At 44.5% G+C, this 25191-nt stretch overlaps 1 protein-coding gene across 2 annotated transcripts in view; it reads right to left on the bottom strand.

Annotated features, from left to right (window-relative positions):
• Nucleotides 1-25191, bottom strand: part of ABCB7 (ATP binding cassette subfamily B member 7) — a 173072-nt gene that overhangs the window by 35730 nt on the left and 112151 nt on the right. For both annotated transcript variants that reach the window (XM_075323860.1, XM_075323861.1), the window contains 3 exons: nt 4091-4359; nt 2430-2518; nt 1333-1420 (listed from right to left, as the gene is read on the bottom strand). In XM_075323860.1, the coding sequence (XP_075179975.1) occupies nt 1333-1420; nt 2430-2518; nt 4091-4359 (446 nt within the window). The remainder of the gene's footprint in view (nt 1-1332; nt 1421-2429; nt 2519-4090; nt 4360-25191) is intronic.

Here is a 25191-nt window from a genome sequence, read left to right as displayed (position 1 = left end):
TTAAGAGGGTGTTCGTATCCTTTAACCTCTTCAGGACACATGATATACTGGGTACGTCATGGATTGTGTCACTATGACTATAATCCCCGTGGGCTGCTGTGGGCAGTCTGCGGCGATCCGAGCACTTGTCAGTTGATTTCAACAACTGACCTGTGTGCCTGCCAGGCATGAGTGGAATCGCATTCCACCCGCGTCTATTAACCCCTTACATCTCACTGTCAAAATCTGACAGCGAGATGTAACAGGGCGCCGCAGTAAGCATCAACTTGTCCTGTGCCATCAGAAGTTATGTGACATGATCACGTGACTTCAGGTGGTTGTCGTGGTGGCACAGGTTCATGTGATGACTCCTGTAGCTATCATGAGACACTTTCTCTCACTGCTGGCAGAGTGCCGTGTGTGAGATTAAAGCAGCTTTTCTCCAGATCTCAGCTGTGTAGCTGTGATTTGGAGAAATGGAAGAGCAATCAGACTACTGATCCATATAGTCCCCTAGGGGAGTAAAATATAAAAAAAAAAAAAAAAAAGTTAAAAAGTTTTCAAAAAAACAAAAAAAAAAACAAACCTAAAAGTTCAAATCACCCCCCTTTCGCCCCATTGAAAACTAAAGGGTTAAAAAAATAAAAAATATACACATATTTGGTATTGCCACATTCAGAAACGCCCAATATATAAACAATTAATCTAATTGGTAAACGGCAAAAAAATTCCAGACATCAAAATTACGTTTTTTGGTCGCTACAAATTCTGCGCAAAATGCAATAACAGGTGATCAAAACGTAGCATCTGCGCAAAAATGGTACCGTTAAAAACGTCAGCCTGAGATGCACAAAATAAGCAGTCACTGAGCCATAGATCCCGCTACATTTTCCATAAAATAGTGCAACAAGTGTGCCACTTTTTTTGGACAATCTTGTGAATTTTTTTTAACCCTTTAGATAAAAGTAAAACTATACATGTTTGATGTCTATGTACTGGTACCGACCTGAGACATCACACCAACACATCGGTTTTACCATATAGTGAACACTGTGAATAAAATATCCCAAAAACTATTGGTTTTTTTTTTGCAGTTTTTCCTGCACTTGAAATTTTTTGCTGTTTTCCAGTACACTACATGGTAAAATACCCCAAAGTCACATGTGCAAAAACTGCTTCATACATTGTCTATAGGAGTGGTGGCATTCGTACATTTCTCATCCTATGAGATCCTATGAATAAGTGACAAATACTATATGATAAGGACTGTACAACAAAGGATGTGCCACCATGGTTAAAGTACCTGTCTGGTGCTATAAATTTGCAGCAAAGCCGTAAGTGACAATATCTTACCTTGACAGTTTCATAATTAAGCAATGAGTCTATTGCAGCGTTCCCGGCATCGTTGTCAGCTTTGTTCATTTCTATTCTAAATTTTGTCCTACAATAAATAATAAAAATAGAATAGTACCATATTTCTATGTAATGAGACTGGAACACAGGACAGTGGTGATTTATGCCCCAAAACTGCACCCAGGAAACAGAATATTGTATCTACTAAATGGCTACTTTGGAGTTTATCCATTTATACAACAGTCACAAGTTTATCTAGGGCAACCCATTTTTCCCCCCCGACCCCGGGGAAAACAATTCCTTTTTGACTTCTGATATAGGAATCAGAAAAAAATTCTCGGAACAAGTCACTATCTCCAGTAGTTTAGTCCACAATAATAATATTAATTATTATTATTACTATATTAATATTATTACTAATATTAGCAAAGGCATTCATAGTGTAACTGCTCTTACAGTAAAGAATCCTCTACTACATTGGTGTAGAAAACTCTGGATTTATAGAATACCCCCTCATTATAGTGTTTTGGGTATACACAGATCATGACAACATCTCTGAACTGACTTTTGATATGGATATCAAATGTTAAATGATTAACTAAAATAAAAAAAATAAAAAATATATACTACTATTATTATACATAAATAATAATAAATAGGTGTTGGAAACCGATATCTCCAAGTCCAAACCTAATTTTCCACTGCTCTGCCCAAGTCTCCAACTTACCCAAATACTTTTGTAATGTAATTGTGTTCTGTGATGATTGATTACTATAAACACTTTATCAACTTCAAAAAAAAAAAGTTGTGTTAGTTTACACTCCATGATCACCTATTTCAGTAATGAAGGCTGCATGGATTGCATGTAGCCAATGAGGCCAGTGATTAGCTGCAGCGGTCATGTATGGATGGTCAGGACATAATCACTGCATGACAGTTCATAAAATCCGTAGGACCACCGAAGCTGTGATGGATTAGTTTGCATAGTATTTTTTTTTACTTCTGTAATGCAATTAGTGAGTATAGAGGGTGCGTGGTTAGATACATATTACTGCAAGCGATGCCTCTGCAGACTAGCACATGTCTATAGTTATTACCTCCATTGTGTGATTCCAATGGTAAACGCCGTGTAGGCTCCCAGGGTCCCCAATGTAACAAACGCAAACTGAGCTCCACATTTGTAATACTAAAAAACAAAAAAAAAAAAGTCATGTGACCTAAACTATTTTAATATGGCGACATGATTATGTGAAAAGAAACGGTTTCACTTGAGTACTTTTTTATTACTCGCAGAGTTTAAAAGCGAGTCCTTCAGCACAAAATGACTGTTCAAACCAAGTACAGGCGCTTAGTGCAGCCTTTGTGTGGCCGTGCAGTCCCGTGCATATTCCCACCGACTTGTTTTGTATCTATACCCACCATCCTGTGTCTTGATTGAAAGCCATGGCTTTACAGGAAGTAGAGGAAGGTGGCAATGCATACAAGTGGGTAAGAAAGTGCATTGAACTGCATGGCCATGACATGGGTGCGCCTGTGCTTGGTTTGAACAGTCATTTTGTGCTGACATACTCTTTGTAAATGACCTTGCTCAGGTAGATTGTATTCGCTATTACCTGACATGTCCCAAACAGATTATACCCTGGATCAGCTAATGAAAAACAATTTAGAGCTTTCTGTATTGTACAACGTGTCCATTATGGAAACCTCTCACCTGATCCATATTACCCAAATCACGGGCAGCATGAATCAGATCCAGGCTGCACGATCACAGCCAGAAATATTTTTCTCTGAAACCCTCTGGCGTTTTAGAGAAAACCTAATTTACAAAAGCCAGTCCGGGACTATAGGCACAGGCGAGGAGAGACTAGTCCAGCGCCGCTCTCGGCCGGCTTCTCCCCTCACCGCTCTAGGCAACAGGTCCTCTCCTAGAGCATTTCAGAAAAAATGTCCATGGCTGCAGCCAGGCTCCAATGCAAGCTGTCTGTGGTCTGAGCAGCATGAATCGGTGACAGGTTTCCCTTTAATACACAGTATACAAGTTATAGTATCAATGGTGAAATAATTTCTCCCATCACAAACTGCAACAGAAATTATCTGACAAAGCATCAGACCCCCAATGATTGGAAAAGCAAACAATTAATGGAGGACCTTTTTGGGCCATTATAGACCATAGTATTAGTTTATCTCCAAAACCTAAAACCATGCTGCTTTTAGGTCAAACATTCTGTTTCTTTGTGATAGAACGCCATAACCGCTGCTTTCCTTCTCTGCGATACAAGTAAATAACATTTTGTTTTTGCTAAAAATTAGTTGTTCGTTAATTCCCCTTGCTAATCCTGACGACGGAGGTATTTTATTTAACAACACTTCTATTGACATTCAATGCAGTGAACTGAAACAATGCACTTCAAGGGGAGAAATATATTCTGCAATTCATCAATGTTTTTAAGTAGATTGTACAATGAATGCAAGTTATGACCTAGCCATATGATTGCCACCACTGGGACCCTCGCCATTCTCGACATTGGGGCTTTGACGTGCCATGAATTGAGCGATATTCCCACTTGGGCACTAACATTCGTCATTCATAGCTAGAGAGAGAGCTCAGCACTATGCTTGTGTGCGGATTCCTCAATCCCATGCCCCATTTTTGAGAATGATGGGGTCCAAGTGACATTCATGAAATTTTAGCTCTGTATATAATTGAATATAAAAAGGATTCAGAAAAAAAAAAAGCTTCTCAGTTTCCAGTACTTACCAATATACTGCTAACGAGGAGAACCTCAAACATTGTGGGTCCCAGATTAAACACCAGAGCACTGAGGACAAAGCTAATTCCTCTGGTACCACGATCAATGGCTTTAGACAATGCTCCGGTTTGTCTGCTCAGGTGGAAGCCCAGGTCCAGGTTGTGCAGATGTAAGAAAACATTCTTTGCGATTCTCCGGATGGAGTTTTGGGCCACCTTCCCAAACACTGCATTCCTTAATTCATTGAAGAGGGCCGCCCCAGCTCTGGATGCACCATCTAGAATCAGAAACACAGATCTGGGTGGGTGGAAAGCTTTACTCCAATGTTATCCCACTCATAGGGGGATAGAATATTTTGAATACTTGGGCATCCATTCCAATTTTCACCATAAATCACAGCAGCTGATGAGGAATTAAAATGTGGGGGTCAAGTACCTGGACATATATAGTTGTGTACCATGAGAGTTATAATACAGTAACCGTAGAGGTCTTTGGGGCCCTACTATGCCTACTACAGCGGTATTCCTCCTTAGCAGTACAGCTTCTAGAAAAAGATGTCCCCATAATATGATGCCATGTAGAGGCGCCATATGACAGCACAAGGACTGCCTATGGCTCTGTACTCTGTGCTATTACAGTGCATGGAGCTTTAGCCTTCCAATTTAATGTAAACTAGAATATTTAATAGTTTGCTCTGAAAGAACCTTTTCTTTAAAGATTAAAAAAAAATGTTGATGTAGATAAGAAATCGTAATTTCCTGGCAGGGCAATACATTCAATTATTTTACTCTTATTTGAAAGGACTCAAAATCCAAACTGCATTAATGAACTTGGACAAAACCCGGCTGCTTGTTTAGGAAAGAGAAAAGAAAAATGCTCATTACTACCTTCCATGTTGTCCAGAAAAAAACATGAAAAGAAGAGAAGATACAGAGTAGAGAAGAGGGAAGGGTGAAGGGGTCACACATCAAACCCCTTCTGATTAAAGACCAAAATACCTTGGTGTGTGTGTGTGTGTGTACTGGATGAGCACAGAAGTTAGAAATATATCTGGAAAGAGAATGTCACCGGAAACAAAACATTTGTGTTCTGCTGCTGCCATAGATCAGCAAGTTACACGGGCTAATAAAATAGATGACAGTGGGATTCAACCAGTCTAGTGCTGACCATCTTCACGTTACATCAGTCTGTAAAATAAACTCACAAGGAGCTCTCTGCAACGCCAGCGATTTTGAAAGAACGGTCTTATCGATAAAACAACCTTCACAGATGGTGTATTAGTGTACATGGATGTCCCAATGGCTCTAAACCCCACTTTACTAGCCATAGTAAAGGCTTGCTAACAAATAGTCTTTATCTAACGGATTATGGAGACCCTTTTGGCGCAGAGGGGCGAGACGAGCCCTTTCGGCGTAGAGCGGTGAGACTAGCCCTTTCGGTGTAGAGGAGCGAGACAAGCCCTTTTGGTGTAGAGCAGTGAGGCGAGACGAGCCCTTTTGGTGCAGAAGTAGTATTCATTTGCAGCTGACTAATTAAATCCTGTACGGATGAGACCCCAACTTTAGGGTGCTTTCAGAAATCGGTCATGATTGGTCCGATCTTGGGTCGCAATGCATGGACCACGCATCTTTCGACACAATTGTGACAGCTTCATAGAAATATATGATTGGGAGAGGTGCGGCGAAGTCTGTGCATTGAAATTCAAGATTGGACCGATAATAATGAACGTCTGAAAGCACCCTTAAGGGGGCTTTACACGCAACGACGTCGCTAACAAGATGTCGTTGGGGTCACGGAATTCGTGACACACATCCGACCTCGTTAGCGACGTCGTTGCATGACACGTACGAGCGACCGCTAACTATGCAAAATACTCACCAAATCGTTGATTGTTGACACATCGTCCATTTCCCAAATATCGCTGCTGCTTTTGGACGCAGGTTGTTCGTCGTTCCTGAGGCAACACACATCGCTAAGTGTGACACCCCAGGAACGATGAACAGCAGCTTACCTGCGTCCTCCGGCAACGAGGTGGGCGTGACTTTCATGCGGCTGCTGTCCGCCCCTCCTCTTCTATTGGACACCTTCTGTGTGACGTCGCTGTGATGGCGCACAAACCTCCCCCTTAGAAAAGAGGCTGTTCGCCGGCCACAACGACGTCGCTAGGCAGGTAAGTACGTGTGACGGGTACTAGCGATTTTTTACGCCACGGGCAGCGATTTGTCCGTGACGCACAAATGACGGGGGCGGGTGCTTTCACGAGCGACATCGCTAGCGATGTCGCTGCGTGTAAAGCAGCCTTTAGTCTGATGGGAGGAGGAGTGCTCACCAAATTTGGAGGTAGTAGCTACCTCTAGTAGTATGCTATTAAAAAACTGACCAGCACCTCCTAACAGTATTAAAGCAAGAATGAACAGGTGCAAGCTGCTATGACTGCATAATATAGAGGAGTAAGTTACATAAATATTAAGCTTATGGCCCCCATCAAAGAAAGGTATGGCTTGTCATGGCTGGTGGACTCACATAAGTTGGCTAATTTGTGTGCAAAGTACCTTCATTTTAGAAGTATATTCTATATTGCGGTAATGCAGTCCAGATCTCATACATTCCATGTTTGCATACCGCTTAACACTTACTTACAGAGTGCTGCAGTATTGTTTGAATAGTTTAAATGATGGTCCTCTGCGAAGTACAGTCATTGGCTGGACTTGACAGGAATACCAAGATGGCAGCTATGGAGGCATCTGACTGCAAAGGTAAACCATTGGCTCCATTTAAATGACACTGTTAGTGATTGGCAGATGCGTGTAGAGTCGTTAAACAGCAGTGATTGGAGAAAGTTCAGATTACTTTTGTTACAGGCAGATGCTGACTGTATTTTACAATCAGCATCTGATATGTATGGAGCTTGCTCAGCTGCTTAGCCTATCTACACATGAGAACCCCTACGAGGGCATACAGCAACATCCATTTGTGCTAAGCGATTAATATTCACTCCGATGAATATACAATGTATATGAATAAAGCGTATATACAATGGTAGACAATATTGGTACAACATAAAACGGATATATTATAGGCCTACAGGCATTTAATAGTCAAAAAAATTGCAGCCATGCAGTTTTCTGTTAGTGTTTCCATCGCCAGACTACAAAATAAAAGGCCGACAGGCTCATCAGAATAGACAGCTCCATCTTTTATTATTATTATGCATTGCTTATATAGCGATATTCATATATCCCAGTGCTTTACATACATCATCATAACTGTCCCTATTGGGGATCCCAATTTAAATTCCCTATCAGTATGTCTTTAACATGTGGTAGGAATCCGGAGAACCTGGAGGAAACTGACGCAAACAAAAGGAGAATGTGCAAACTCATTGCAGATGTCGTCCTTGATGGGACAACCACTGAGTCACCGTCCTGCCCTTTTCTATCTACAGCAGGGGCGGGGAACCTCCGGCTCGGGGGCCGCATGCGATCCGCCATGACCTTTTCTGCGGCCCGCGGTCAGATTTCCGGGGGCGGCAGTGCTATGGCCGCTGCCGCGGTATTACTGGTTGCCGGCCCTTTAAATATCCACATGCGCTGCTTGCGCACACCAATGAGCACTCTCGGTGGCAGGTGCCAGCATGCTCAGGACTTACTTTGTGGGCGGGTTTATCGCTCTGTGATTCCGTCCCACATCACCTTCACCGTCTCCAGCATTGTGCCGCCTACTCTCCAGCGCTTGTGTGCCGTCCACTGCACGGCGCTGTGTGGCGCCCGCTCCCCGCCCCTTCTCCGGTGCAGCATGCCCCCTCCACTGCTGTGTGCATCTCCAAATGCTGTGTGCAGCCTCCCCAGTCTCCTCCTAGTGATGTCTGTGCCCCGCATCAGTGAGGTCTGTGTGCCCCCCCTCAGTGAGGTCTGTGTGCCCCCTCCCCTCAGTGAGGTGTGTGCCCCCCCCAGTGAGGTCTGTGTGCCCCCCCCTTAGTCATGTCTGTGTGCCCCCCCTTAGTGATGTCTGTGTGCCCCCCCAGTGATGTCTGTGCCCTCCTAGTGATGTCCATGCCGCCTAGTGCTCTCTGTGTCGCCTAGTGCTCTCTGTGTCGCCTTAGTGATGTCTGTGCCCCCCCAGTGCCATCTGTGCCCCACAGCAATGCTTATGCCTCCCAGTGAACTAGTAATGTCTGTTCCCCAGCCCCTCTTGTCATGTATATGCCCCCAGCATCTCTTGTCATGTATATGCTCCCAGACCCTCCTGTCATGGATATGCCCCAGCATCTCCTGTGATGTGTATGCCCCAACCCCTCCTGTGATATATACATCACATTGGAGATGCTAGGAGCATATACATCACAAGAGTGGATGGAGCATATACATCACAGTGGAGACGCTGGGGGCATATACATCACACTAGAAATGTTGAGGCCATACATATCACAGGAGAGGCTGGGGGCATATACATCACAGAAAAGGGCTGGGCGCATAGATCCCACGGGAAGGGCTGGGCGCATAGATCTCACAGGAGGGGCTGGGCGCATAGATCTCACAGGAGGGGCTGGGCGCATAGATCTCACAGGAGGGGCTGGGCGCATAGATCTCACAGGAGGGGCTGGGCGCATAGATCTCACAGGAGGGGCTGGGCGCATAGATCTCACAGGAGGGGCTGGGCGCATAGATCTCACAGGAGGGGCTGGGCGCATAGTTTTCACAGGAGGGGCTGGGCGCATGGATCTCACAGGAGGGGCTGGGTGCATATACTTCACAGGAGGATCTGGGCGCATATACATCAAAGGAGAGGCTGAAAGCATATACATCACAGGAGGGGGCTGGGAGCATATACATCACAGGAGGGGGCTGGGAGTATATACATGTCCCCAGCCCCTCGTGTGATGTATGTGCCCCCCAGTGTCTCCTGTGATGTATATACAGCAGTCCCAGCGTCTCTTATGTGATGTATATGCCAACAGACCCTTCAGTCATGTATGTGTCTCCTGTGATTTATATACACCAGACCCTGTGTCTGTTGTGTGATGTATATGGTCTACCAATCTTATTATCACAAAGAGTTGCCTGCGCTCCAGACCGTGACAAACCTGGAAAAGATAGAAGCAACATAAGTATCACTGAACATCACAGCCGCACAAAACAGAAGCAGCTGAGGCCACCATAATAGGGGTGAGTTAATTACGGTAACTGTTTGACCAAATATAGCCGGTTCATTTTCACACTGAGAATTTTGTGCGGCCCCCGAAGGTTGGCAGAAATTTCCAAATAGCCCCCGGCAGTAAAAAAGGTTCCCCACCCCTGAAATACAGCATGTATTGGCGGTGAAGCTGTATGAGGCTTGCTTTACTACTTAGCCTCCTTCACACAAAGCACTGGTCACATACTGACACATGAACTCTCTCCTGTGTGGATATGGCAATATCTCTGGAATATTTTAGAAATATCTCAGTGATTTTAGGACAGTTTTTTTCGTGACACGTTATACTTTGTGTTACTTGTAAATTTAGGCCGATGTTTTACTTTTATTTATAAAAATATTAGACCAAAAATGAAATAGTTAATCAATAACATTTCTCCACCCAGAGTGTGGGTTAAAAAAGGGAGCCCCACACTTTTAACCATCTAGATGCTGTTATCACTACTAACAGCAGCATCTAAGGAGTTAGCCAGCCATGGTTGGTGCCAGCGCTGATTGTGGCTGACGCAGCAAGGTGTAGGTATAGTGTACAGCTCACAGCTGCTGCATTTTCACCTGATGGAGGATGCTATGCTTTTATATGTCAGGTCAGGGACGTATTTGTGGTTTTTAAGGGATTTTTATAAACTTCTATTTGCAGGTCAGATGGCAGAGGGGGAGGCCAACAGACAATCTGCTGTAAATTCAATCTTTATGAGCCCTAACTGCAAACTGCTACCTGACTAATGGCAAAATCTGTCTTCACTGAAGACAGATTTTACCCATGAATGGGGAATTTTAAGAGCGAAAGGTCAGTCCAGGAGGAAAAGATGCAGGTTTCTTTAATAAGCTATATAACTAAGTTTATTTTTTTCACACATGTCCTACTGATTTCTTGGGATGGTTACTCTTTAAGAAGCCAAGTCCCGTGATCAGAGCTCCAGTTGAGGATCCTGTGTGGCAGTGCTGCCGGTATGCTTTTCTGTGTGGACTTTTGCCTTGTCTTACTTTGCCTAATGATGCATATATTAGTCTTATAAGCAAAAAGTCAATCAAGGAAGACTGACGTTTAGCCCACAGCAAACAATGAGAGATCAGCTTTAATGCCATGTACCCACGTTTCTTTCTCCCTGCTTATTTTAATCAAGAAAAGCAAAAAATAAAATCCTCCCAGCAAAGTGTATGAGAGTCCTGACTTGCTGTGCACACGCTGCTTCTTTTTTCCATGCAGTTTTTGTTGCTCAAAAAATAAGCAGCATTTTTTGCTTTTTTCACCAATTGAGTTCAATGCAGTCGGTGAAAAACGCAGGAAAAAAAAACACGTTTAATGCACACGTTGCTTTTTTGTGTGTTTTATGTGCCTTTTTGATGTCACTGGGGTTCCCTGCAGCCATTTCCTCATCTACCATTCTTTACCGCGAGACCTTGCTGCTGGGAACTCCAATGATGTCACAAGATGAATTCAGTTAATGTTTGTGGATCACCGGGGTTTACTGTAGATCTGCCAGCATGATCTCAATTCACCTAGTGACGTCATCAGTGTTCCCTGCATCTAGGCCACATAGCCAGTGTCAGCAGACATTTTCTCATCTTGAGGTCTTTACTGTGGGACCTTGCTGCAGGGAACTCCAGTGACGTAGGTGCACTGGTCTGTGAGGCGATCCGTACCTCAGTAACCCGGAGTCACCATGGGGACGACCCAGGGTTACCATGGCAGCGATAGAGTCCCCGTGATCACATTACATGGACCCAATTGCCAGGAAGAGGTTAGCCATTCCTCTCCCTGCCTCCTGAATGCTGCGATCGCATTGATCCCAGCATTCAGGGCGTTAAATTACCGGAAGAGGTGCGGGGACAGCTCCTAGCAGTAGTAGCTGGGTCTCAGCTGTAAGATGAGGTGGTGAACTGACAGCGATAACAGGGGTACAGCACCTCAACCCCTATGATCATTATGATTAAAAAATGCACAAAAAAAGCATGTTAAAAAATGCGCAAATGCAATTAAAATGTGCATTTTTTCAGATGCTTTTTTCCTGCCAAAACAAACATTTTTATGTGCAGATTTTCTGCACATAAAAACGCAATGTAGGCACATAGCCTAATATGTGTAAAACACAAAACGTTAAACATAAATACCCACTAAGCAATACACTTTACCTAGTTTTTAAATATAAGGCTCAGATTGCGCTCCTACAACATAGGTTGCTGGAGACAATATCCACATACAGAGAGAAAAAAAAAGGAGAATGGTCAGAGTTACGATAAGGGTGCACGTAACCACAAGAAAAAATGGCTCCTGCCAGGGTCCAACACATGAGGCCTCTTCAGGATGGAACAGAAGCAAGAAGGATTTTAGAGGACAAGTAACCAGAAAAATTAATAAAACACTGTAATATGTTTAAATATATTCTAAAAAAAAATAAATTCAGTAGAAAATAAAGGCACGTTGATGGCAACCCTGCCAATCTAATAATTATAGTCATGAAAGAAAGCGCCGGAACAGAGGAGAACACATTAAGCAGCAAAGGATTAACAATTTGTTGATTTTACACTTCTATTTTGTGTTTGTTAGCCAAGTGCTTTTAAAGTAGGGAGAAAGCGGCTTGTTGAGGCTAATACGCAGAAGAAACAGCAGGCTTTCTCCCTCTCCTTAGTCTTACATTGTCTGCCTTAGAAATACATTTTCTAAACTCTCAGTACGCAGCCAAGAAAACAAAACGAAAAAAAGTTGCACAAAAAAAATGGGATAAATTACTAAACTGGAAGATCCAAATGTGAATGCCAGATTATTATAGATTTTACAGATTGGAGCCATGCCCGATTCTAGATTTATTCATCTAGTAGTACAGTAGAACTTGTAAGGACACCCATATTACTACCAAAATAGTGGCCCATACTCTACCTCCTCAAGAAACTTATTTTTTACGCAAGACAATGAGTTGCACTGGTCTTAAAGGGAACCCATCACCAGAATTTTCGCTATTAAACTAAAAAAAGCCTTCTGCAGCTCCTGGGCTGCATTCTAGAAAGGTTCATCTTGCTACTGGCCCCCCTTTCACACCTAAATAACAACTTTATAAAATATTACCTTTTGCTATGGTAATGAGGTTTGCTGGCCACGGGGGCGGGCTGTATTTCATCTGTTATCCCCCCTCCTGCCGCTGTTCGCCATCCACGAGTGTTCATTTACATAGAGGAGTCCGCCGCCCTCATCTTCCGCAGTGCTCCTGAGTTCTCGCGCATGCGCAGTGGTACTATCGCGGGACTGAGCACTGTTTTCAAAAAAAGGTAAGCGGGGATGATAAAAATAAGCAATGAACAGCGTATAACGGTAGAGGTAAAAGCGCGGGCACGAGATTATGGACGGGTACTTGGATGACGCGGGTGATGACATTCACAGCGCTGCCCATAATCTCGCGCCTGCACAATAACATCACCAGCACTCGAGTTTTGAAAACAGTGCTCAGTCCCGCGATAGTACCACTGCGCATACGCGAGACTCCCGATGCACTGCGGAAGATGAGGGCAGCGGCCTCATCTATGTACATGAACACTGGGGGACGGCGAACAGCGGCAGGAGGGGGGATAACAGACGAAATACAGCCAACAAACCTCATTACCATAGCAAAAGGTAATATTTTATAAAGTTGTTATGTAGGTTTGAAAGAGGGGCCAGTAGCAAGATGAACCTTTCTAGAATGCAGCCCATGAGCTGCAGAAGGGGGTTCTTTTAGTTTAATAGCAAAAATTTTGGTGACAGGTTCCCTTTAAGATGTAAACGATATTATTCAGAGCTAAAGTAGATGTCTCGGAGAAAGCTAGATGACAATGGCTGATTTTATGTGGTTGAGAGCTGTGTTCTGCTACCTTCAGAAGTCCCATAGACAACTAAGAATGGCTGACCTCACTCTGAACGGCAACATTAGAGCCCCATATTTCGGCATCGGTTGGGTCCCCTGTTGGACCAGGATGCCAGTGCCCTCCAATTCTGATAAACATGACTCTAAAAAGTTCTCGAAATGGAGCAATGGTATCCATTTTTGAGATATCTTGTACTAAACACCAAGCTCTCCTTTGCTTTCAGTACTATACAAAGCCCATATACAGATACATGTATATTTCTATTTTTCAGGTATGTTAAAATTACACTCTTCATGTAATTCCGTGTCATAGAAGTCTACAGGAACACACTACATATCTCTGAAAGTAGTTGGATAGTCAGATGATCGGGAATGAGTGGTGAATGGTTAAATAAAATAAGAACAAAAGAAAGGGAAAAAAAAAATCTCTTCAAATCCTAGAAGTCATTAGCTTGTGGGTCAAATCATAAAGGTCGCCTGTAATTAAAGAGGTAATTGCAGACAAGATAGCATTTGACAGAAGGAATTAAGGCCTGACACAATGGTTACGCAGAGTCTACCTCATCATAATGCTGCAATCACAACTAATATCTATTTTTTGTCATGTTAATTGCTTTTGTCCATTAATGGTAAGGAGGAGAGTCCATATACACAGTCTATAAATTCAGCCCCTTCTAGAACTATAAAGGTGATGTGACTTGTACATGCAGCGACAAGCTACAATTTCATAAACTTTTATACAATTATAAAGGTTCTCCCACGAAAAGTAGGGTGATAGTACATGAAGAAATGAATACAATATTACAAATAGAGTGTGGTTTTGTATTTACATGTTATAGCACCCTCTGTTTTTGCTGTTGTCAAATTTTTGGTCTATCCACTCCTGCAATCAATGGTGCATGTCGTGATCTAACAGTGAGTAGGCTGATACCATGTGGTAATTCAGAGGAAAGTGGAGCATAAAAAGAATTACAACCTACCGGTAATTATGTTCCCAGTAGCCCATCATGACAGCACCACAGGAGTTGCTCCTTTGACCTCTACAGGGACAGGAACACAAAAGATTAAAAGCCTCTACCATCCCAACCTCCTCAGTGACTTTTCCCAAGTTTCACACCAGGATGGGTACAACACAATTTTATTTTTGCTTCTTTCATACAATGTTAAGTCCACATTAAGCATAAAGAATGTAAAAGAGGGAAATAAGGGTGCTGTCTTGATGGGCTCCTGGAAACGTAGGTTGTAATTCCTATTTTCCAGGTCGCCACAGGACAGCACCACAGGAGAATACCAAAGTAACAAAGTAATCTATTATTGGGGGGGGGGGGAGGCACAGCTTGAAGTACCTTTCTACCGGACAAGATCTGCTGGTCAGTTAGGATATCTAATTTGTAATGTTTGCAGAATGTCTTTGGTCTGGATCATGTGGCCGTTGTACAAATCTGCTCAAGTGAGGCACCCGCTTTTTACAACCATGAGGTGCATAATGCCCTAGTCGAGTGGGCCCTAGGTTTTTTTGGAAGGTCTTTACCTACAGACATATAGCAGATCTGATCCACCGTGATAGGGTTGCTTTAGCAGCCGTCCTACTTCAATTTTTTCCCTTAAATTGAACAAATAGAGTAGAGTCTATCCTCCAGTTCCGGGTAGCGTCTAAATAGGCCAGCACTGCTCGTCTGACATCCAATGAATGTAAGCGTTGTTCCTTTTGGTTCTTGTAGTCGTGGCAGAAAGACGGTAAGACAACTTCCTGCTCCAGAATGACGGAGGAGACTACCTTTGGGGCGAAAGGTGGGATCCAACTTTAGGATTATTTGATTGTCTAGGACCTGCAAATACGGATATCTGATGAATAAGGCCTGGATCTCCCCGATTCTTTTAGCCAACTTCTCAACAGATATCTCATCTATCGGTTCAAAAGTAGGATCGTAAAGTCCGTTCAGAACCAGACCCAGGTCCCCAGGAGGTACTGTAGATCTGATAGTAGGTCTCAATCTTTGGATATCCCTTACAAATCGTGCAACCCACAGATGGAAGGCTAGCGGTGCATCAAAGAAAATGCTAAGGGCAGAGATCTGAACCTTCAGCGCATTTGGCTTTAGCCTTGCGGAAGCGCATCTGAAGAAAGTCCAAAATCTTAGGGATATTCGGGCGAGCATTATCCACTGGTTCCTCTCCTAGGAACGTGCAGAACCTTCTCCAGATTTTTCTGTAGATGGTCCTTGTCAGTGGTTTACTGCTCACTTAGAGGGTGGAAATAACTGCACCTGATAGACTCTTTTTCCTCAGGAACCTCCCTTCAGGATCCAAGTCGACAAGTGTCGATGATGTAGGCCTTGGTGAAGCAGTGGTTCCTGGCTGAGATTTCCCTCAGGGGAATAAACACAGGGTTTCCTACTGGAAGGGCATTCATTAACGAGAACCAGCTCCTCTTCGAACAATAAGGCACTTTGGCTCTGTCCTGCTGGATCTTTCTGAGCACTCTGGGAATCAACGGGAGGGGAGGAAAAGCATACGCTAGACTCATGTCCCAGGTCTGAGCCATGGCATCCACTGCAGTTGGGTTGTCTCTTGGACTCAGGGAAAATAATTTCCTTGTCTTTTCATTTCTTCTGGAGGTGAACAGGTCCACTTGGGGGGAACTCCATCTGCCGACCAGACTCTGAAATACAATTCTGTTCAATTCCCACTCTGAGAGATCTATCGTGCGCCTGCTGAGGTAATTACCAGGGAGTTTACTGAGCCGTTCAGATGAACAGCGGAGATGGATAACACTGATCTTTCGGCCCAACGAAATATCTCCTTTGCCAGAGCTTGGAGAGGGGGATGTTTCGAGTCTCCTTGGTGCCGGAGAAAAAAACACTATCGTGATATTGTCGGATAAAACCCTGACATGACGATTCAGGAATAGGTCTTGATTCCTCCTGAGGGCTTGCCAGACAGCGTTCAACTCTCTGAAATTTGAGGACTTGTTCTTCATCCGTACTGGCCACTTTCCCTGGAAATAACTGGACCCAACGTGGGCCCCCCAACCCGTCTGACTAGCGTCGGTAGTAAGCGTGACACAGGGAGAGCAATGCCAGGGAACTCTGACCCACAGGTTCTTCCAGTCCGTCCACCACTTCAGATCTTCTTTGAGATGAGGAGGTAAACTGATCCTGCTGTTCAAGGACCACCGGGAGCCAACTGTAGCGGTCAGGATCAGCTTCTGAAGCACTCTGAAATAAAATTGGCTCCACCTGATGCATGGGATTCATGATGTCATCAGGCCGAGAATGCTCATGGCTTCCCCGATTGTGCACCTCTTCTTCTGTCGGAAAACCTGGATTCTGCTCCTGATCACCTCTGCCTTCTGTGACGGTAAAAAGGAGGTTCTTGTGCCAGAGTCCAGCATGATACCCAGAAAAATCTTCCTGGTTTCTGCCTGGAGATTGGACTTGTGGGTGTTTACTATCCAACCTAGGGACTGATGTAGTCTTAAGGTAGTAGTAATCCCCCGGGACAGTTCCTTTTGTGAGTCCGCTACCAGTAGAAGATTGTCTATGTATAAAGGAAAACAAACCGTGTAACCAGCTCACCACTACTGATTTTTTGCTCAAGGAGTAGATCACCTAATCCTGCACGGAAATCCCAGGTATAAGGATCTAAGAAGAAACAAATTCCAGCAGATCACAGGCAGAAGTAAAAGTAAAAATTTACACTTTATTTCCGCATTAAAAATATACAGGCGGTATCCACAAAGATACAGGAAAAATCATCCAACGCGTTTCGACATTGCAACACTGCGTTATGTTGAAACGCGTTGATGATTTTTCCTGTATCTTTGTGGATACCGCCTGTATATTTTTAATGCGAAAATAAAGTTAAATTTTTACTTTTACTTCTGCCTGAGATCAACTGGAATTGTATTCTTCTTGTTGTCTAGGTATGGTACGATTGTCACATCGGCTCTTCTGAGATGGGCGACTACCTCTGCAATCCCTTTCGTGAATGTTCTGGGAGCAGAGGACAGGGCGAATGGCAGACACAGGAACTGGTAAATTGTTCCCTCTTTCTCTAGGGCAAACCTTAGGAATTTTGGAACTTTGGATGGATGGCTATGTGATAATAGGCATTTTTTAGTTCTATCATGGCCATGACAGAATTTGTATTGAGAAGAGGAATAGTAGACTTTATGGAGTCCATGCGAAAACGTTTGTAACGAACACACTGAGTGAGAGGTTTTAAATTTATAATTGTAAGAAAATTCGCCCGATGGTTTTGTTACTGAGAAAAGGGTTGAGTAGTGACCCTGAAATTTTTCCGGGACTGGAACAGGACGTATTGCCTGCGTTTGTAACAAGGTTTCTACGTCCATCCAGAGACGGACGGAAACGAACCTGGATCGGGTCTTTCTGAGGAGAAACCTTTCGGGAGGGATACGGGAGAACTCGATCTGGAGTCCCTCAGTTATGACCTGGAGGACCATGGATTGGAGGATGTTTCTTCACTCCTCCAGAAACACGCACAGTCTCCCGCCTATGCACATGGTGTCAGGACCTATCTGGAGTCAAAATAGGAGTTCCTATCTTTACCCCCTGTTAATAGCTCCACCTTCCCGTCTTTCCGTTCCCTTTATAATCCTGCCCTTTGAAAGATCAAAATCTACGCGACGACAGAGACTGCCGAGATTTTTCCTCTGGTAATCCTCCATTTTTATCCGAAGCCTTCTTCAGAATCTCATCTAACACGGGGCCAAAGACCCGGATGCTGATTTTTTGATGCGCTATCCCCAACCATGTTTTCAGCCATATAGTACGGCAGGCAGTTAGTTAAGGCATCATTTCTAGCGGAAAACCTAAAGAACTCCGCTGAGCCATCTGCCATGAATCCTGTAGCCATTTTTAATATGGGAATGGGCTCTAAGATAGCTTTCCTTTGGGCCTTGTCCCTGATCTGAGCTCCCAGATCATCTAACCACCTAGACATGGATCTAGCTGCTATACTAGTTTTGATGGTGGCTGTCGAGGCTTCCCAAGCCTTCTTTAGGAGTCCATCTGCCTTCCTGTCCATCGGGTCTCCAAGACCAGAAAAGTCCTCAAATGGGATGGAAGTCTTTTTTGCCACCTTTGCTACAGGAACTTCAATCCTGGGAATGTCTTCCCATACATTGATGTCATCAGGTTCGAAAGGAAGACTAGCTCTGAAGTCCCGGGGAATCAATAGCTTCTTTACAACTTCCACCCATTCCTCCTTTATCATGGACCGGACATGCTGGTTAACAGGGAAGACTGTGCCTTTGGGATCTGAGGCCCCCAAACATCTTATCCTGAATGGATCTTGGTTTCTCCATCTCCTCCACCATCATAGTCTTTTGGACAGGCCGGAGAAGGTCGTCCGTATCCACTGAAGAGAAAAGATAACATCTCCCTTCTTCTGGCAATGTTCCCGGAGTCTCATCCTCTATTTGCGACTTAGAGTCACAGGAGGGGGTCATCATCATCTGAAGATTCCTCAAATTCATATTGCTGCCTCTTTCGAGAGGCCACAAGGGGCTCTTGCTGGGGCACCGCGCTGGATATTGCAGTCTACACTTCTTCTCGAATCATTGTCCTCATATCTGTCAGGAAGGACTTCTGCTCCTCCGAGACAAGTTTAGCAATACTGGCCTCATAGAGCTTTTTAGAACAGGTGTCAGCTAACTTCGCATTGCATACTGCACACTGTCTAGACTTTCCTGACGACTTCTTAGTCTCTTTTTACGGATGGTGCCAGAGCCCAGAGACGAACCTCCACCCTGAAATATACAAGGCTCACACTATTTAGTACGCCGCTCTACCTAAGCTGGGCTAATCCTAAGGAACTGGCACTTACGTGGACCTGGGGTACATCAGGGGACTTAACGTCTGAGCAGTCACCCTCATCCATAATTAGGCTCGTTCAGGATTCCTATACACAGCCTGCCCTGAAGGAGTACTGATGGCATCCCATCCCTTCCCCACAGGTTTTTATTACCTTATCCGTGGTGACTCCAGGTCCTGGTCCTGCATTCTGAGTTCCGTGCTGGAACTCATGCCGCCCTCGGGAAGTCGCCCAGAACTGGAAGTGCGACCAATCTGCATCTGCGCATGCACGGTGGTGCGTCCCAGCCAGGAACGCACGCCGTGCACAAAATCGGAAGTGCCTCATGGCCGTGGCCTGCCTGCAGGAAACAAAGAGCCCTCCGGGCAGGGAAACAGCTGGCGCCGGGAGCTCCTGCTCCACCAACGAGGCTGAAGGACCTCTCCTTGAGAGATGTCCGCCTGGGGCTGCTTGATAGGCTGGAAGGAGAGAGAGAGCCCCCCCGATCCACCTGGACCCCCTTCATCCCATCGGTAAGGTTCTTGCGTCCGTCCTGTACAGGGACAGGAAAAATACTGAGGAGGTTGGCATGGAAGGGGCTTTTAACCTTTTGTGTTTCCTGTGCTTGTAGAGGTCAAAGAAGCAACTCCTGTGATGCGGTCATGTGGTGACCTGGAAAAAAGGGTTTTTCTATAGTTGTTTCATGAGCAGCTCACAGCTCTGCAATCTTTCTTCCTGGTTGTTCAACCAGTGAGGGGAAGGGGGGCACTCCTCTTTAAAGTGAACTTGTCAGGTGCAACATGCACCCAGGACCTGGGTTAAACTAGTCAATGCAACCATAGTCTATGAGCGGGTGGTATATTATAAGAGGGGGTGCCCGGGAAAATTTAACAAAATCTGGGGTTTGTGGAATTCTTCTCCAGACACACTTGCGGAGGTTTGAGGGAGATTATGTGGATAATGGTGGTTCCCGTTAGATGTTGGGATATGAAACACTGTCCAATGGTATATTGAGATATAATAATGCAATGTGGCTGTTGTTGTTGTTCTTTCTTTCTTTTTCTATTCCTCTTTCTATCTTGTTTTCAAAATATGGTCATGCTGATGGATAGAGCTGTTCTTATGCTCAATATAAAATTAGATATACAGTTAGGTCCAGAAATATTTGGACAGTGACACAAGTTTTGTTATTTTAGTTGTTTACAAAAACATGTTCAGAAATACAATTATATATATAATATGGGCTGAAAGTGCACACTCCCAGCTGCAATATGAGAGTTTTCACATCCAAATCGGAGAAAGGGTTTAGGAATCATAGCTCTGTAATGCATAGCCTCCTCTTTTTCAAGGGACCAAAAGTAATTGGACAAGGGACTCTAAGGGCTGCAATTAACTCTGAAGGCGTCTCCCTCGTTAACCTGTAATCAATGAAGTAGTTAAAAGGTCTGGGGTTGATTACAGGTGTGTGGTTTTGCATTTGGAAGCTGTTGCTGTGACCAGACAACATGCGATCTAAGGAACTCTCAATTGAGGTGAAGCAGAACATCCTGAGGCTGAAAAAAAAGAAAAAATCCATCAGAGAGATAGCAGACATGCTTGGAGTAGCAAAATCAACAGTCGGGTACATTCTGAGAAAAAAGGAATTGACTGGTGAGCTTGGGAACTCAAAAAGGCCTGGGCGTCCACGGATGACAACAGTGGTGGATGATCGCCGCATACTGTCTTTGGTGAAGAAGAACCCGTTCACAACATCAACTGAAGTCCAGAACACTCTCAGTGAAGTAGGTGTATCTGTCTCTAAGTCAACAGTAAAGAGAAGACTCCATGAAAGTAAATACAAAGGGTTCACATCTAGATGCAAACCATTCATCAATTCCAAAAATAGACAGGCCAGAGTTACATTTGCTGAAAAACACCTCATGAAGCCAGCTCAGTTCTGGAAAAGTATTCTATGGACAGATGAGACAAAGATCAACCTGTACCAGAATGATGGGAAGAAAAAAGTTTGGAGAAGAAAGGGAACGGCACATGATCCAAGGCACACCACATCCTCTGTAAAACATGGTGGAGGCAACGTGATGGCATGGGCATGCATGGCTTTCAATGGCACTGGGTCACTTGTGTTTATTGATGACATAACAGCAGACAAGAGTAGCCGGATGAATTCTGAAGTGTACCGGGATATACTTTCAGCCCAGATTCAGCCAAATGCCGCAAAGTTGATCGGACGGCGCTTCATAGTACAGATGGACAATGACCCCAAGCATACAGCCAAAGCTACCCAGGAGTTCATGAGTGCAAAAAAGTGGAACATTCTGCAATAGCCAAGTCAATCACCAGATCTTAACCCAATTGAGCATGCATTTCACTTGCTCAAATCCAGACTTAAGACGGAAAGACCCACAAACAAGCAAGACCTGAAGGCTGCGGCTGTAAAGGCCTGGCAAAGCATTAAGAAGGAGGAAACCCAGCGTTTGGTGATGTCCATGGGTTCCAGACTTAAGGCAGTGATTGCCTCCAAAGGATTCGCAACAAAATATTGAAATTAAAAATATTTTGTTTGGGTTTGGTTTATTTGTCCAATTACTTTTGACCTCCTAAAATGTGGAGTGTTTGTAAAGAAATGTGTACAATTCCTACAATTTCTATCAGATATTCTTGTTCAAACCTTCAAATTAAACGTTACAATCTGCACTTGAATTCTGTTGTAAAGGTTTCATTTCAAATCCAATGTGGTGGCATGCAGAGCCCAACTCGCGAAAATTGTGTCACTGTCCAAATATTTCTGGACCTAACTGTATATGCAAATGATAAGAAGTATGGATAATAACATTGTTCTATCTTAAAGAAGTTGTCCAGTTACCAAAACTGATTTTTTTTTCTGATAAATCTTGCTAATATGTGCCCCTCAACACATCTATTATGTTTTTTCAGCAAAATTACCTTTTATTGTGCACTAGCAGCACACGGTCATTGCTGGCTCCAGCTCTGATGGGGTTAATCTCTCCTCTGACTTCCTGTGTTCAGTTCCTACAAGTCCCAGAATTCTTTGTGGCTCTAGGGCGGTGTCTAGCCTATCTAACAGACCCATTGTGTCTAATACACCCACTCTGCTCCCACCCAAACCCTCCTCCCTGCCTCTTCCCAGTGGATGCACTGAGATCAATCATACAGAGACAGCAGCAGCTCTACACAGCCAGGGGAAGAAAGTGTGTGTGCGCGTACATACAGTGTATGTGTATGTGTGCGCGTATATACAGTGTGTGTGTGTATATACAGTGTGTGTGCGTATATACAGTGTGTGTGTGTGTATATACAGTGTGTGTGTGTATATACAGTGTGTGTGTATATATACAGTGTGTGTGTGTATATACAGTGTGTGTGTATATACAGTGTGTGTGCGCGTATATACAGTGTGTGTGTGTATATACAGTGTGTATGTGTATGTCATACTCACCTGTCTGCAGGGTCCCGGTGCCATACCTGCTTCCAGCCCCTGTCTCGGTACCGCCGCTCTGGCTGTGTGCAGTCTCCCCGGGGCACGTACGAAGCTTGCAGGACCTGGCGGTGGATAACCTGATGCAGTCACCTGACGCATCAGCTGATCGATTCTCGTGGTGTCGCCGGCTTTTTCGCGCCCGGCCGGCTATCAGCTGATCCTGCCGTCAGGGGACTTCATCAGCTGATTACCGGCAGCTCCTGCAGTGATGGGACAGGATCAGACTCCGCCGCAGGAGCTACCGGTAATCAGCACAGACATGAGTATTTATTTATTTATTTTTTTTTTTTTGCACTGATGCTTCAGCTGATTGTATAATCGGCTTTTATACAATCAGCTGATGTGTCATGTGATTCACGTAGTTTAACCTGACACATCATCTGATCGCTCTGCCTTCCAGCAAACCGATCAGATGATATTGGATCCTGATTGGACGGCGCGGGACCCTAACCCAGGATTACTGCGGAGGGGGGTTTATTTCAATAAAGATGGAGTCACTAATTGTGTTGTGTTTTATTTCTAATAAAAATATTTTTCTGTGTGTTGTGTTTTTTTTTTTTATCATTACTAGAAATTCATGGTGGCCATGTCTAATATTGGCGTGACACCATGAATTTCGGGCTTAGGGCTAGCTGATAATATACAGCTAGCCCTAACTCCATTATTACCCAGCTAGCCACCCGGCATCAGGGCAGCTGGAAGAGTTGGATACAGCGCCAGAAGATGGCGCTTCTATGAAAGCGCCATTTTCTGGGGTGGCTGCGGACTGCAATTCGCAGTGGGGGTGCCCAGAAAGCTTGGGCACCCTTCACTGTGGATTCCAATCCCCAGCTGCTTAGTTGTACCCGGCTGGACACTAAAATTAGGCGAAGCTTACGTCATTTTTTTTTTAAATTATTTCATGAAATTCATGAAATTAAAAAAAAAAAGGGCTTCTCTATATTTTTGGTTCCCAGCCGGGTACAAATAGGCAGCTGGGGTTTGGGGGCAGCCCGTACCTGCCTGCTGTACCCGGCTAGCATACAAAAATATGGCGAAGCCCATGTCATTTTTTTTTTCTTTTTGGGTAAAAAACTGCATACAGTCCTGGATGGAGGATGCTGAGCCTTGTAGTTCTGCAGCTGCTGTCTGCTCTCCTGCATACACTAGTGAATGGAGGATGCTGAGCCTTGTAGTTCTGCAGCTGCTGTCTGCTCTCCTGCATACAATGAACATTTTGAATAAGGAAATGACATCAGACCTTTTTTTTTTTTCATCAACAATCTTTAATGGCATTGTGCACTGATTAAAAACGCAGTGAGCAAAAACGGAGCAAAAAAGGCACCAAATCGCGGGCAAAAACGTGACATGCAGCACCGCAGGTGACAGAGCAGAGCAAGTTGGTGACATGCTCTGCTCTGACACATAGTGTGCTGCATGTCACTGTATCCACTCTGGGACTTGTTGTGCAGGTGACCGGATGATACATGTCACTAACTGCCCCACTCTGTGATTTCTGCTGCATAGTACCAACTGTATACACTCTCACCTGCACAACAAGTCCCATAGTGGAGACAGTTAGGCTACTTTCACACATCCGGTTTGAGCACTGCGGCTCAATCCGGCTGTGAAAACTATGCAACGGATGCGGTGAAAACACGGCATCCTTTGCATAAGTTTTTACATGCGGCCCGTCCGGTTTTTTCCGGTTGCGGCATGCTACTGAGCATGCGCAGTGGAAAAAAACGCATGCGGCGAGCGGATGCGTTTTTTTCCGCATCGCGCCGCATCCGGCCTCCATAGGTATGCATTGAAAAATGCGCCGCAGCGGCCGGATGCGGCGCGATGCGGTGTTTTTTGCCGGAGCAGATGCGGCCAAAACCGGACCGAACGCAAGCCCCTGCGGCACAATACGGCACTAATGTAAGTCTATGCAAAAAAAAACGCAACCGGCGTTACAAAAGCCGGTTGCGGTTTTTCTGCAGAACGCCGTATTGTGCCGCAGAGCAAAAATCCGGATGTGTGAAAGTAGCCTAAGTGACATGTAGCATCCGGTCACCTGCACAACAAGTGCCAGAGTGGAGAAAGATAGTGACATGCAGCACACTATGTGTCAGAGCAGAGCATGTCACTGTCTCCACTCCGCTGACCTCACAGCCCGTACACGCTGCGATGGATGCAGGGGGACACAGAACAAGTAATCGGCCGACACTGGAGTCATCTGATTACTTGGGATGAATTGAGCAGTAAAATGCTCTGGTGCTCGATGGGCAAAGCCCATGCCGATTTTTTTTTTAAAAAAATTCATTAAAAATAAAAAAACAAAAAAAAAACAACAACACATTTTTTGTGGGCTCCCGCTGCATTTTCTATTGCTAAGGGTAACCAAAGCAGCTACTGGCTGCTAGCCCCCGCTGCTTGGTGTTACTTTCACTGGCAATAGAAATGCAGGGAAGCATTTTTTTTTTTTATAAAGGTTTTTCCCTGAAAACGTTTTTAAGAAAATGACGTGGGCTTCGCCATATTTTTGTATGCTAGCCAGGTACAGCAGGCAGCTACGGGCTGCCCCCAACCCCCAGCTGCCTAGTTGTACCCGGCTGGGAACCAAAAATATAGAGAAGCCCTTTTTTTTCATGAATTCCATGAAATAATTAAAAAAAAAAAAAAAATGATGTGGGCTTCACCAAATTTTTGAGTCCAGCCAGGTACAACTAGGCAGCTGGGGATTGGAATCCACAGTGCAGGGTGCCCAAACTTTCTGGGCCCCCCACTGCGAATT

Source organism: Anomaloglossus baeobatrachus, chromosome 9 (genome assembly GCF_048569485.1).
Source record: "Anomaloglossus baeobatrachus isolate aAnoBae1 chromosome 9, aAnoBae1.hap1, whole genome shotgun sequence".
NCBI classification, from domain to species: Eukaryota; Metazoa; Chordata; class Amphibia; order Anura; family Aromobatidae; genus Anomaloglossus; species Anomaloglossus baeobatrachus.
This window is presented reverse-complemented; position numbering and strand designations above follow the sequence as displayed.